Consider the following 13,198-nt stretch of genomic DNA (forward strand, 5'->3'; position numbering starts at 1 on the left):
TATAAGGATGATTTATTTATTTTTTTTAGATGTCTAGTGTTTTCATTCCCTCTGCAAGGCATTAGTCTATCCTGAACTTTTCATCAGCAGAGAGATGTTTCTTTTGTACATTTTATGCGTGACTGTGACTTGCTTAATAAGGTGAAACAAGTACTTTAAGTAATTTCCCCTCAATTAAGCTCACTTGGGAATCTAATGATCAAACTTGTCCCGAATTGCGATTAGTGATTGAAACATAAAGAAGGACAGCATTTGCAGAAAGTTCCTCAGAACCTAAAACGAGATTGTTTTTATTTAACATGAGTCATATATTCTCTCCTCATTGTAGAATGGAAACCTCCGTTGTGCATATACAATATAGTAAATTGCCATTTTTCTTTCACAAATCGATACCATTGGTCAATCTCTAGTTTTTACAAATTATCTAAAGTGTTGAAAATGGCTTACAGTTTAGCGATGCAACATGACTGGCTCAACATGCCCTTTTTTTCTTTTTTAAACCTTTATTAAACTTTGTTGGTCAGTTGAGTACCATTTCTGATTCACAATGACGACCCGGACGTTTTTTCATGGTTTTGGAGATGCAAGGTTCGTACCCGATGTGTAATAAAATATGTTGGAACACAGTGTACTTGCAAAGAAATAACACATATTGTACATTTTTCTTCATTTTATGTGTAGTTTTCCCAGTGCATTTGCATTTCAAAATAACAGCAACTGTAAGGATGGATGGTTCACTCGCTTTTTGAAAAACACATAGCTATTACTCCCAATATAATTATACCACAAAATGATAATTATTTTCAAATTGGTTACACACTGCACGATTCATTTGCTGCTTTTTGAACAACACTCACGTACTCGGTTAACAATATAGCCCACCTGCTTTCTCTTTTGAAAAGGGTACAGCAAATGTCTTTCTTGAATACATAATCTTCTCTTGAGGTTACATAATTTGTTTCAGTCCCATCTATGAAAAACATCGCAAACAAAGAATAAAAGATTTGCAAATGAAAGGAGAACAAAACACATTTTAGCAGAACATGTCGAAATATCCGATAGATTTTCTCTGTTGGCAGAAGAGATCACATTTCACATCGTGACATTCTGTTCTTCGTGTGTTAACATGCACACTATTTATTATAATATAATGTAACCAGATTAAGGAAAATGACCATAGTATTTACCTTCATTGACCATTAAAACATTACAATTGTAACACTTTTCATTACTGAATAGACACAGTGTTTCAAAGTCACAGTAAAACATTGAGCTTGTTATCTGTTCGAAAGTTAATACAAATTACAATTAAACAAATGCACATGATGGGCACAGTTGTGAGTGAGATGTCCCTGTTAAAAGCATGAAATTAAGGTGTGGGTTTCCTCAAATACACACATAACATGATGACAGGATGACAGACTTAACACATTCTTTAAAATGTCATGGCCTTAATTTCAAAATAAGAATACACAAATGCAATATACTTTTTTTCGCTCCCATGAAATAATACATCTATATTATTACAACGTGTTGTGATGGGTCAGGAGGCATATCTAAGCATACAGCAATGGGTTTTAATAGGTATATTGTGCTCTATAAATCTGAATGAGAGCTATTTTTGCTTAGTTTGTGCTGAGAGAAGTTCTTTCCTCTATCATTCATAACATTTTGCCTGAAAGTAATCAGACTGTTTTCGACGGAAGTGTTGGCAATGTGGAATAAACATTTTGGACTGATAAATACAAAAAAATGGCATAACTCCCCCCCTCCATTATGCATCGGGGTACAGTATTAACTTGCACATGTGCAAGCAAAAAAGAAGAAAAAAAAAAACCCCGGCCTGAATTATACCGATGCGTTAGAAAGTTAAGTAAAGGCCGTATCCAAAAACCGTATTTACCAGTTAAAAATGTTGACCCCACACTGGCAGTTCCACACTTCCGTATTATTCTTAATTTGGTTAATTTGTGTGGAGGCTTGTATCACTTATGTTTATTATTATTGTCAACCACCGTAATTTGGTTACATTCAGGCATCCAATATATGTGCATGTTAACATACTACAATATTGCCAGTACAATGTTTGGAGTTACACAATGATTTCTTTTAAAGGCTTTTTCTAAAAAAAAAAAAAAAAAAAAAAAAAAACACAGAGTCAAGTTGCTTTTGCAACTGTGTAATTGCTATCACTTAAGTACACATCTGAAGCAAAGATAGTGTGTATCACAACTGGAGTTCATAAGTCTATAGTACTTCTATGGTTCACATGATTTTCATGTTGAATTGTATGGGTGTCTCAGGTGGACTAGCCTCTTCGGTTTCTTCTTTGCGTGGCACATATTCAACCTCTATACTTGGCTCTGTGTTGTCTTTCCCTCTGCTCCAGAGGAACAGGATTACGAGACAGAAGAGTACAACGCCAAGGAATGAGATGAACCCCATTGTGGTTGCAATGATTAGGGTCTTTACATCAAACGGAAACGGAATTGTGGTCCGGGTCACATTCGCACTTTCGTCGCTGGGTTGGTTGAAAATGAAGGCAAACGTCTTGTTTGGCTGATGAGGCCAATTAGGAGAGTAGCTGTGTACAAAAAGATGAGCGACTTTCGTGTCGTTGCCTGCTGCATTGCTTGCGATACACAAGTAGGTCCCGTTGTCTTGGATTTGGGCATATCGAACCTCGAGTCTGCCGTCATCAGACACGGAAAGTCTTGATCCCACAGTTTTGGTGGTGATGTATTCTTTCTTAGGAGACAGCCACATGACGACAGGGACTGGCTCACCCTCAGCTTGGCAAGTAAAACTGACAGTAGTACCTTCATCCACATGGCTCTCTTGAACCTTGTCATCCACAATCTTGGATGTCTGGCAGGTGAAATAATCAGGAGGTAGGATATCTGGGAAGTCCTTGAATTCCTTTCCTTGCACCACACCGGGTGATGCACAGATGGGCTGCTGTCTATTAAAGTTTAACCTCCACCGCCGACGGAAAACCCAAAGCAGGCGACAGTCGCAGGCCAAAGGGTTGTCATGCAAAGCCAGGGTTTCCAAATTGCCCACTGAGTGGAAGACAGACTCCTCCAGGGTGCTCAATCTATTACTAGAAACATTGAGAATGTGCAGATGATTTAGTCCTCGGAAAGAGTAAGGCTCAATGACAATTAATCTGCCACCAGCCAAATGAAAAGCCTGGAGCTTTTGTAGATTGTGAAATTGGTTCCCTTCAACAGTAAGAATGGGATTGAAAGACAAATTCAGAAAGCGCAAATATCGTAGGTGACTGATAGCTTGGTAAGGAATGGCAGAAAGATTACAATTTGTGATTGCTAAAGATGTCAGGTTGACTCCAAACAAGCATTTTGGGGTCATGGTATCCAGGGAAGACATCTCTGATATTTCTAGTACTCGCAGTCTATACAGCCGCTTAAATGAGTAATCCCTAATGGCAGTGATGTTCAGATACCGTAATCGAAGTGACAGCAGGTTGTGCAGATGGCTCAGGGCATCAGTGGGCACTGAGGACAGCTTATAACCCTCAATGTTGAGGGTTTCAAGATTGCTGAGGCCATGAAACGATCGTGGCGAGATGAAAACGAGGTCATTGTCACCGACTTCCAGTACCCTCAAGTTGTAGAGCTCCTGGAACATGTAGTCCAGCAGAATGACAATTTTGTTCTCACTAATATCCAGCTGGGTAAGGTTATTGAGGCCTGTGAACACCCCAAGCTGGATGAGCTTCAGCTGGTTGTTGCGCAACCCGAGATGCCGTAGATTCACGAGATTGCTGAAAGCCCCGGACTCAATGGACGAGATGATGTTTTCATTCAGCTGGAGCTCCTCTAGCTGCGGGTAGTTGATAAATTCCTCTGGCCCGAGAAGTTTTAGACGATTCTTGCTCAGATCAAGGAGCTTTGTTTCAGTGGGGATGCCTTCGGGGAAAGTAGACAATCGTCTTCGATGGCACACGACTGACCGCTCTTGGGCATTGCAGTCACATCGGGAAGGGCAGCCGGTGGTTGAGCCAGAGAGGACGGTTCCCAGCATCAGGACTAGGATGGGCTGCCAGCACGCCACGAGGTAGCTGTGCCCCCCTGCCTCAGCAGAGACCATCCTACTGCGAACCTACGGAAATAAAAATAAAAAGTAAGGGCTGAGGGGTGGACAAGGATAGAAATCAACTCAGAATTAATGAGGCGCATTTGTCGGGTCCTCAGCATTCGAAAAGGTTCTGTTTCATGTTCGCTCTAAGCTGCGCACGTGTGCAATTGCGCACCACTCTCTCCCTCACAGCGCACAGCAAATGTATACGCCACATTAAAAACGAAAATGAAACCCGAGTGACTGATGTGCGCAACGTGTTGTGTCATGCTTGCCACATAAGAATCATGTTTCCCGCTGAAGATATGCATTTAACATTCATTTGACCTTGTCTTGGGTTCTACGTGGCGTCTTTCGTGTACCTTACAAACGTAACAATATTTCAGAGCTTGGTCTCTCTTAATTATGGCTATGCTGTCATGGCTTGTTTATTATCATAGTGACAAGTACAGCCATGTGCTCGTTACGCCTGTTTTTTGGGGATTTAAAAAAAACAAAAGCTGGGTCAGATTGCTCAAACAGGTTGAAAATTAAGAAATATAGTTACCGTACAATTGCAATGTGTTTAACAGCATGTCAACTAGAGACGTGGAGTTGTGGAGCGTTCACGCTGTTCACTCATCGCTCGCCAATCTATTCATAACAGCCTGGAGAAAAGTACCCCGATGCTTGAGGGAGAATATCTCTGCACGATTAAAGCGCATTATTTCAATGTACAACTAAAGTGTCCATGGCCAACGTGTTGTACAATTTATATCTTCAGCGCCAAGCTGCCTTGCATCATAAAAGCACATGCACACTTTTGGCTGGCTCAGTCCAGGGCTGTAGCTCGTCATTTGGATAAACATAAACAGAGCCCCCTCACCCTCTGTACCTTTCCTCTTTTTTGACAAAATGTGAGTTATGTATCCTACTTTTGAATTCGGTGGCAATGCAAATCTGACAGTTTAAGTTAGTCGACAAATATTTACCACCAGAATATTAATGGTGAGCATGTTCTAAAGAGTGTGAATTTGAGCAAATTCTCACACTTACTGAGCGAGGTGGAGGAATTGAGGAATGTTTTCTAACAAGTGAAGCATCTCAACACTTTTTCCACAGTATTTATATAAAACATTATTCAACATTCAAAACAGTTTAGTCCCTTTTCAACCATTTTTATACTCACATATTTTTGATGAAAAGTGTTAATCATGTCACTCTTCACTTCTTCTGTTTTTTTTTGTATTATAACATAGCAAATACTGAAGCCATCATTTATTTAAAATTAAGATTATGGTAGTACAAAATTCTTACATCATCAATCAGGGTCAATTAACAGCATAAAAAATGCCATAACATCCTTAATCCTGAACCAATTCTTCCAAACTCTAGCTCATTTTATTTGTGATACATAGCCTCTGTTTTGATATTTTTATTTTTTTTTAATGTTTTATAATATACTGTACCTACATCACGAACGGTAACTTATTATGATCTCGGGTTTTCAGGCGTGAAAGTGGTGTAACGCTGATGCTGTTCATCAAAAAGTGGCCACCCCGAGCTCTGCCCCAGTTGTCATGGTAATCAAAGCTGGTCTCCCATTGGCACCCCCCGCCTACAGCCAGCCCCTTCTGATAAATTAAATACAAACAGCCCCCAAAACGAAGTAATTTCTGAGGATTTGTGAGGGTGTTAAAATCAGACATGGAATGTGCCATAATTCTTGATCCTTAGTCTATTTTGACTGAATCATATCACAGACCTTTTATTAAGACACTTGGGAACTGCTTTAAATAAGATTCCGAAATGGGAGGAATATATTATAAGAGAGTTCTGCCAAAATCTAAAATCATGAGTACAGGGCTGTGAGAATTGCAGTTTTCACTTTGAGCCATCTCAGTTTAGTTCACAGGAGCCACTTCACCCTCAGGCTGTTTTTTTTCGTCACTGTTGCACCTGTGCGACACCATTTTAAGGCATCGAATTAGGAATAGAAGAGCATTATGTGAAGCAAATCTATCTGGAAATGGCAAACAAGTGAAACTGATATTTTAATACCAACAATGAAAATGTGAATCATAGGCATAGGCCATGATTTGCTCAACTTCCGTGTAAAAAAACACATTCTGTGAGCGTACTGCACTGTACATATGCGGTGATGTTAAAAGCCCTTTTAGAGATCAAACTTCATCATAGGAAGGGCGAGAAAGATTCCGCCATTGAACAAAGATAAATTATCCCTCATCACGGTACAGGGAGCAGCTTCAATTTGTCTAAAATGTTACAAGAGAATAAAAGCTGCCTCTTGATTTTATATGCGCACAACACAAACATTTCATGTGTATGGGGCACTGTTAAACCTGTCACAATATACAGGCAAACAAATTAAAAACAAATGCCAGTTGAACGTCTCCTCTAACGACTTTACTTAAATAAGCAACAAAAATGATTCCACGCAGTGAGTGCTTATTGTTAATTAATAAGGCGTTAGAGGAAAACATAATATCATAGAGCCATTGTGCGCATAAAGCCAGTGACATGTTTGTCTTGTCGGCACGTTATGATTTTATTGTGCCAAGACAAAAATATGAATGAGCATGACAAGCCCCCACTGCCTCTGCTAATCCAAAGCAAATGAATGCAAATGCCGTAGTGATTTTCTACCAGAGCACATGCATGATTTATGATGCAGAATGTTGCAAGGAATGAGGAGCGATCTGTGTTATCTGACCTTACAGCACATATCTCCCAATGACACCACTTTCTTTTGACCTTGAGCGGCACCTTCCTAAAAAGAAATAACACCTCACAAATACGTCCGAGCTCTTTATAAGTGGTTGTCACATGTTAATGTGACTCTTTAAAGTATTGCTTTTTGTTTTATACCTTGTGAGAGAAAATCAATGTTCGCTCTCATTATCACCCTCATACATCAGTATGTATTTCCTCTTTCTTTGAAATAGGTGTAATGGGCACGGGCATCAGCCAGTTTTTTTCCATACTGTCACTGTTTCCATCAGTCTCTGAAGTTGTCTTCCGGGTTGACTACTACTGATTTCCGATATTGCCACAATCTCTACATCGTCCCTGTTCTCTCAATGCCGGAGTAACATTGTAAATTTTGCTCAGGTCTGCAGTCAACACTGAAAAGAAGGGTGTGTTGAAATTACTCAATTTTGTTTTGTCAAGCGTTTGCACACAACGGAATAATCTGGATATAGATACATTTATTTATTTTTTTAAATGTTGATGTGTAGTCTCCTTAAAAAAAATATCTGGAGCCAGATGATTTTACTTGATGAAATAAAATTGAGTAAATTCAATACACCATTTTTCCCCAGGTTTCCAAATGAAGTCAGCATTAATTAACCTTTTAGGTATTTAGTCACTGTTTATGTGGTATGTTCCTCTACAGTTATGGTTTTAAGCAATAATCAGAAGAGGCAGACAATGTAATCCGAATAATAAAAATGTTATACTTCAAGCAATGGAATTGCTGTATCTGATTTTAATGTCTACAATGAAGCCATTTATGATGACTGATCGACTATGTGGCTCAACCTTAAAGTGATATCCACAGTGGTGCCTTGAGATATTTGTTTGTTTTGTTTGTTTGTTTGTTTTATTGAACATATATAAAACATACAATAACATGACAAAATGCAAACAAAAATTATGAAAGGAAAATAAAAGTAAAAGTAAGTAATACAAACATCATCACAGTTATATGTTCAAAGGAGTAGGAAGAAGTATACCACTTATCTAGTCCTACCCCTTTTTGAGCAATAATGTATATTGATCATTTCCAATACCAAAGAAAAAGAAGAAATCTAAATTTCATCAAATACTTTTACCCTTTTGTGTACTATGCTTATCTATTGATACACCTTTCGGTTTGTATATATGTATCATTATTCTTTCTACTTTTTATATCAAATGACTCATATTCATTATATATACCACATTTCTTGAATACATTCAATAAGTTGTTCATATGAATCTCATTTGTTGCGTGACCACACTGTTAACTGAATACATTCGTGTCTCAAATCATCTTTCTCCACTGAAATGAATGCAAATGCCATTAATTCATTTGAGTCTTCCAAAATCCATCCATCCATCCATGTTCTAATCCGCTTACATTACGGGGGTGCTGGAGCCTCTCCCAGATGCCTTCGGGCAGTAGGCGTGGGACACCCTGAACTAATTGCCAGCAAATTGCAGGGCACCCACCAACCTTACTCAAAATACATAAATCCAACAAATATTTTGGTATTGTGTTTTTAACAATAGAAATAGCACGCTACAAACATTGGTTTATAAAAACATACAGTGATGGTGTAAAAAATTAAACAGATTTAGCCGCATTTTTTGATTCCGTTCAATGGATATTGTGCCGCTCCTTCTGGTGTATGTGCCTTGGCCAGTGTAATGCAGCCATACAGATGTACAGTGCATGGAGACATCACAACTAAGGTCAGGAAGCCACAGGAATATCAGGAGCTCTTTGCAGGCAGAGTCTGCCTCAGAGTTCCAGGGTTTGATTCAGGGCTCCGACCTTCCTGTGTGCACGTTGCACGTTCACCCCGTGCCTGTGTGGGTTTTCTCCCACATTCCGAAAAACATGCTTGGGAGGTAGCCACATTTCAGAGAAAACCCACTCAGGCACAGGGAGAACATGCAAACTCCACACAGGAAGGCCATAGCTGGAATTGAATTTCTCTTTGTTTTGCAAAAGTTACTCATCAGACAACCTTATTGACATTGATAGAAAGCACGAGGACATTGTTAGTGGTTGCCCTGTGGTTTATTTGCCTCCAAGTGAATGATGGTCAGACAATGTAGAAAATAGTCAACTTTGAGAAGGTAATAGAATACATCAGATTTGGTGTTAACAGTGATTAATGGTATGAAGAATCCAGTAGGCAGATTTAATTAGTTATTGGCCCAGTCAACATTTGGGAATATGGAAATACATCACAGTAATTATTAATCATTCAATTTTGTTTCCACCGACGGAAACTAGGGCAGTAGTGCCACACTTACAGAATTGCTGTATATAACAGCCACACACAGGGCTGTAGGCAGGAAACAACAGGAAATCAGATCATATTGTATGATCAGTTAAGTTGTGAAATATTGCGATTATACGGCAAAAATATCCATAGGTTTGACACATGGTTATACATTCATATTTGTTGAAAAGAAGGTTGGCACAGAGTACCAGGAATTTCATTCTTTGAATGCATTCATTGAACCCACATTTGTGTATCCACTGTCAGATCTCCCTTCACGGTCAACTCGTCATATCAACACTGCACACAGAATGGGTGCCGTTTTCGGAGACAGTGCATTTGCGCTCAGTGGCTATGTGGGCGGGTCACACACTGACACAAACGATCAGGGTGGAAGCTCCAAATGTATAGTTAACAGCGGTGATCTGCGATCAAGCTCGCCAACTTAACTTTATTACTCAAGTGTAAGTCTGCTTGCAGTTCCTCCAAAATGTACTTTAAACGCTTGGATCTTATGCTCCAGCGAATCTATTTCCACTTCCGCAATGTCAAAGACTTTGCGCGCCTGAATTTCAAACGAATGAGTGAAGCCACTTTTATTCGTTAGAACGTGTTCATTCCCACAACGGCGCAACCACCTGTTTACTAAAATACCAAAAGAAAGAAACTCCCATCCATGCGCACAGTTAGACTGTATTTAGTACTGGAATTGCGCTTGGCACCAAAATAGGGCCCAGTGGGCCTGGCAGTCACTGCATCAGTCACTTTTACCTTTCAGGATGGCTAATGTTACTGTATTATTAGAATGCAATCCAGGATGCTCTCCTTTTTGGACCGAGGGGTGATATAAGGACGGTAAGTGAGGTACTTTAAAATGTATTAGTTCATAAATTAATGGGTAATTGCATTCAATGTTACATGTGTTCCATAGGGGTCTGGAGGATTTCTCCAAAGAGACTCAATAAGAAATGCGCTGTAAGTAGCAATGGCAAAGATGCCAAAGACACCACACAATATTCAGGTGTGATTATTCAAAGCGGTCAGAAAATGAAAAGACATCTCTGTGTGCAATTTGAGGGTGATTCTACACCTCCAGTGCATTCTTTGAAAAATAATTAAAAATGCATAAATCAGATGGGAATGCTACTTATTCTCCATTTGTAGTTTTCACTAAGGGCCCAGGAGAATCTGTGAAGAACATGGCAGTAAGCTGTCTCTAATTATACAAATTTGATCCTAGTAAAACAAACACAACTATTGTTCAGAATCCTTTAGACTGCTACATTACACTTTAACAAGCATCGTGAAAACAATTGTGTTCAATGATTCTGGAAATGTTTGTTTTTCCAATCCTGTAGTTCTTTAGTGTATTCTTTACAGAGAGTCAGAATTGAATCAGTGGCTCTAACCAAATAAATTCAAATGCAATGCATGTTGAAATTCATAGGATGCAAAGGTCTATGCCCATCATAAATACTCTATACACTAGGGGTGTACTTCTCACAGTGTATTGGTCAGTGGCAATGTGGATGTTATGTTGTTGTGCACGATAGTAGTCATATGGCATAAGCTTTTCAATTATGATTAGCACATTTGCCACACAGTGCAGAGGTCGTGGGTTCAAATCAGGGTGCCAGCCTTCTTGTGTGGATTTTGCATCTTCTCCCCGTGCCTGTGTGGGTTTTCTCCGGGTACACCGGTTTCCTCCCGCATTCCAAAAACATGCATGGCAGGTTGATTCGAGTCTCTAAATTGTTCGTTGGTGTGAATGTGAGGGCGAATGGCTGTTTGTCTATTTGTACCCTGCGGTTCGCTGGCGACCCACTCGGGGTGTTCCCAAAGACTGGGATAGGCTCGAGCACGCCCACGACCCAAGTGAGGAGAAGAAATTTAAATTGTGAAGTTTGAAATGTCAATCCATTCACTATAAAGAAAATGAATCAAATAGTGACACTAAACCTAATTTTAACACTTTAAACATTTACAATTAAATGTTATTCACCAGAAATGTTGTCATAGCTTATCTTAAAATTATTACAGAGTTGTGTTCTCACTCAAACATAGCAAAATGCTCACGCGATACACTTAAGGGTTTTATGTTATCTTTTTTTTTTTTTTTAAATCTATTTTTACCAATAAGGGAATAATGAACTTTATTAGTCGGGGAAGACTCAGGATCGATTTGACATGGTAATACCAAGTAGGAGAAGCTGATTAAAACAAGGATAACTGAATCTGAAATCACAATGAGCAGCAGATGTGTAACTTGTGACCAGCATATATCATTTCCATAGGAATTATTCAAACCAGTTTTCACAATTAACAACATGGCAAGGAATTAGCTTGGACAAGAGCAGAGCAGACATTTGACTCCAAGACTGCCAGGTCTGCATGGGTTGATTATGCAATGTTAAAAGAGGGAAAGTAACTGCCTCCTTGCTGGAGTGTGGCAGCCACAGTTATGCTTATGCAAATATAATGTGCAGTAGGATTTAACATTTGAGAGATCATCCATTTGGCCTGCATAAATCATCAAAGTCTATCCCCCTTCCCCGAAGCCAAAGCTCACCACCTCCATCGCCACCCATTCATATGACCTGTGGCAAATCAGCCAACAGCAAAAGGTAGCACTGAATAAATTAAGTGTGATTCTGGCAGAGCTTACTGGCATTTGAAGGAACACGAATGTTAATGAGATGGAAGCTTCGTAAGCATCAACAACCACCCCGGTACAACAGAAAAACAGGCAGTGTTCAGACTTACACATTCATCGGTGAGTATCAATACAGTATACTGGAGGTATCCCTGTATGCACATATACTACTTAATTATTTGGCAACCTATATTCAGACCACACAAGCGCGTGTTGTGCATGTTGCATACAGAACAAAACAAATGAAATCCATTTGGATGACAAAGCACAAATGAGACATGAAACCCTCCTCAGTGGACCATCCGCCTCCCTCCCTCCATCTCTGCCGCTACCTACTAATTTTATTCCTGAGATCAATTTGCTCACCGGCTATCACATGGCACCACCACTGCACCATATTAAATCTGATCCAATAGCTCAGTGCTCGAAGCCCACCACAGAGACAGAGTACTTACCAGGACTGTCATGCAGAGAATTCTAATTCAAGCAGCTCCATGTTGCCAAGGAAATTCAAAATGCCTCCAAAAGCATGGAGACAGAGATGCAGCAAACAAGACGGGCTCAGATCAAAAAGCTCAAGGTGGATGCACTGTACGGAGCAATGAGATTCCCTTGTCAGTTGGGGCATCCGCAAAATGCCTTCGTCCTCTACAGATGCGCTAAATCCAGCAGCACTGATAGGCTGATAAGTAAACACACAGGCAGTTCTGCTGCCTCGCTCACGCTCGCATACATGCTGCACCTAACAGAGACCGAAAGGAGGAGGGAGGGCTGGCGGACGAGAGAGGTGGAAGGAGGAGCTGCAGTGCCCTGGAAGAATGAGAGGACACATGAAGGGAGTTGAAAAGAAACAGGGAGAACTGTCCTCTCATTGCCCTGGCAGCGCCATCATCTGATTGGCTGATCTAGTGGTCTTTTTTTTCCATGAGGGATTTTTTTTTGCTACAGTAAACTGTAATGCAATTTGTTTCTGGAGAGAGAAAGTCACGTCGGTAGTGAGAGAGGCGTAAGTATACAGCGGCCGGATGAAGATAAGAAGGTGACGGATTGTGGAAGCTAAAATGACATTTTGTCATTGGAGCATAAACGGCCGGTTTAACTCAATAAATGGCACGTTTGTCGATGACAGGGAACTTGGAAGGATTGTACAGTGCAGATAGGGATGGACAAAGGCTTTGTTTATTGTCCCACTTGTGGATGGGTTCCATTTAAAGTGATTATCGTTATCAGTGAAAACCTCCTTTATTTTGAGTGCAGTGGAAGGTGTTAGATGTAGAAGCTTAACAGGACTAATTGCTGTTGCAGGAGCACAAAAGCTCCCAGTGCTGAGGAGGCTCCATCAGGGAGTTTTTTTTTTTTTTTTTTTTTTTTTTTTTTATATAGGATACTAGGTGGCAGAGGATTTAGGGAAGTGGACATAAGAAGCTCCATGCCTCTGAATGAGTAA

General features: G+C 40.0%; 1 protein-coding gene across 1 annotated transcript; it reads right to left on the bottom strand.

Moving 5' to 3' along the window:
* Nucleotides 1-257: 257 nt before the first annotated feature.
* Nucleotides 258-12,580, bottom strand: lingo1b (leucine rich repeat and Ig domain containing 1b). Its single transcript, XM_019886539.1, has 2 exons — nucleotides 12,207-12,580; nucleotides 258-4,125 (listed from the first exon to the last, which is right to left on the bottom strand). The coding sequence occupies exons 1-2, from the start codon at nucleotides 12,216-12,218 to the stop codon at nucleotides 2,266-2,268; spliced, it is 1,872 nt and encodes a 623-aa protein (XP_019742098.1). The 5' UTR covers nucleotides 12,219-12,580; the 3' UTR covers nucleotides 258-2,265.
* Nucleotides 12,581-13,198: the final 618 nt, after the last annotated feature.

The sequence above is a fragment of the Hippocampus comes genome, unplaced genomic scaffold, assembly GCF_001891065.2.
Source record: "Hippocampus comes isolate QL1 unplaced genomic scaffold, H_comes_QL1_v1.1 scaffold261, whole genome shotgun sequence".
Lineage (NCBI taxonomy): Eukaryota > Metazoa > Chordata > Actinopteri > Syngnathiformes > Syngnathidae > Hippocampus > Hippocampus comes.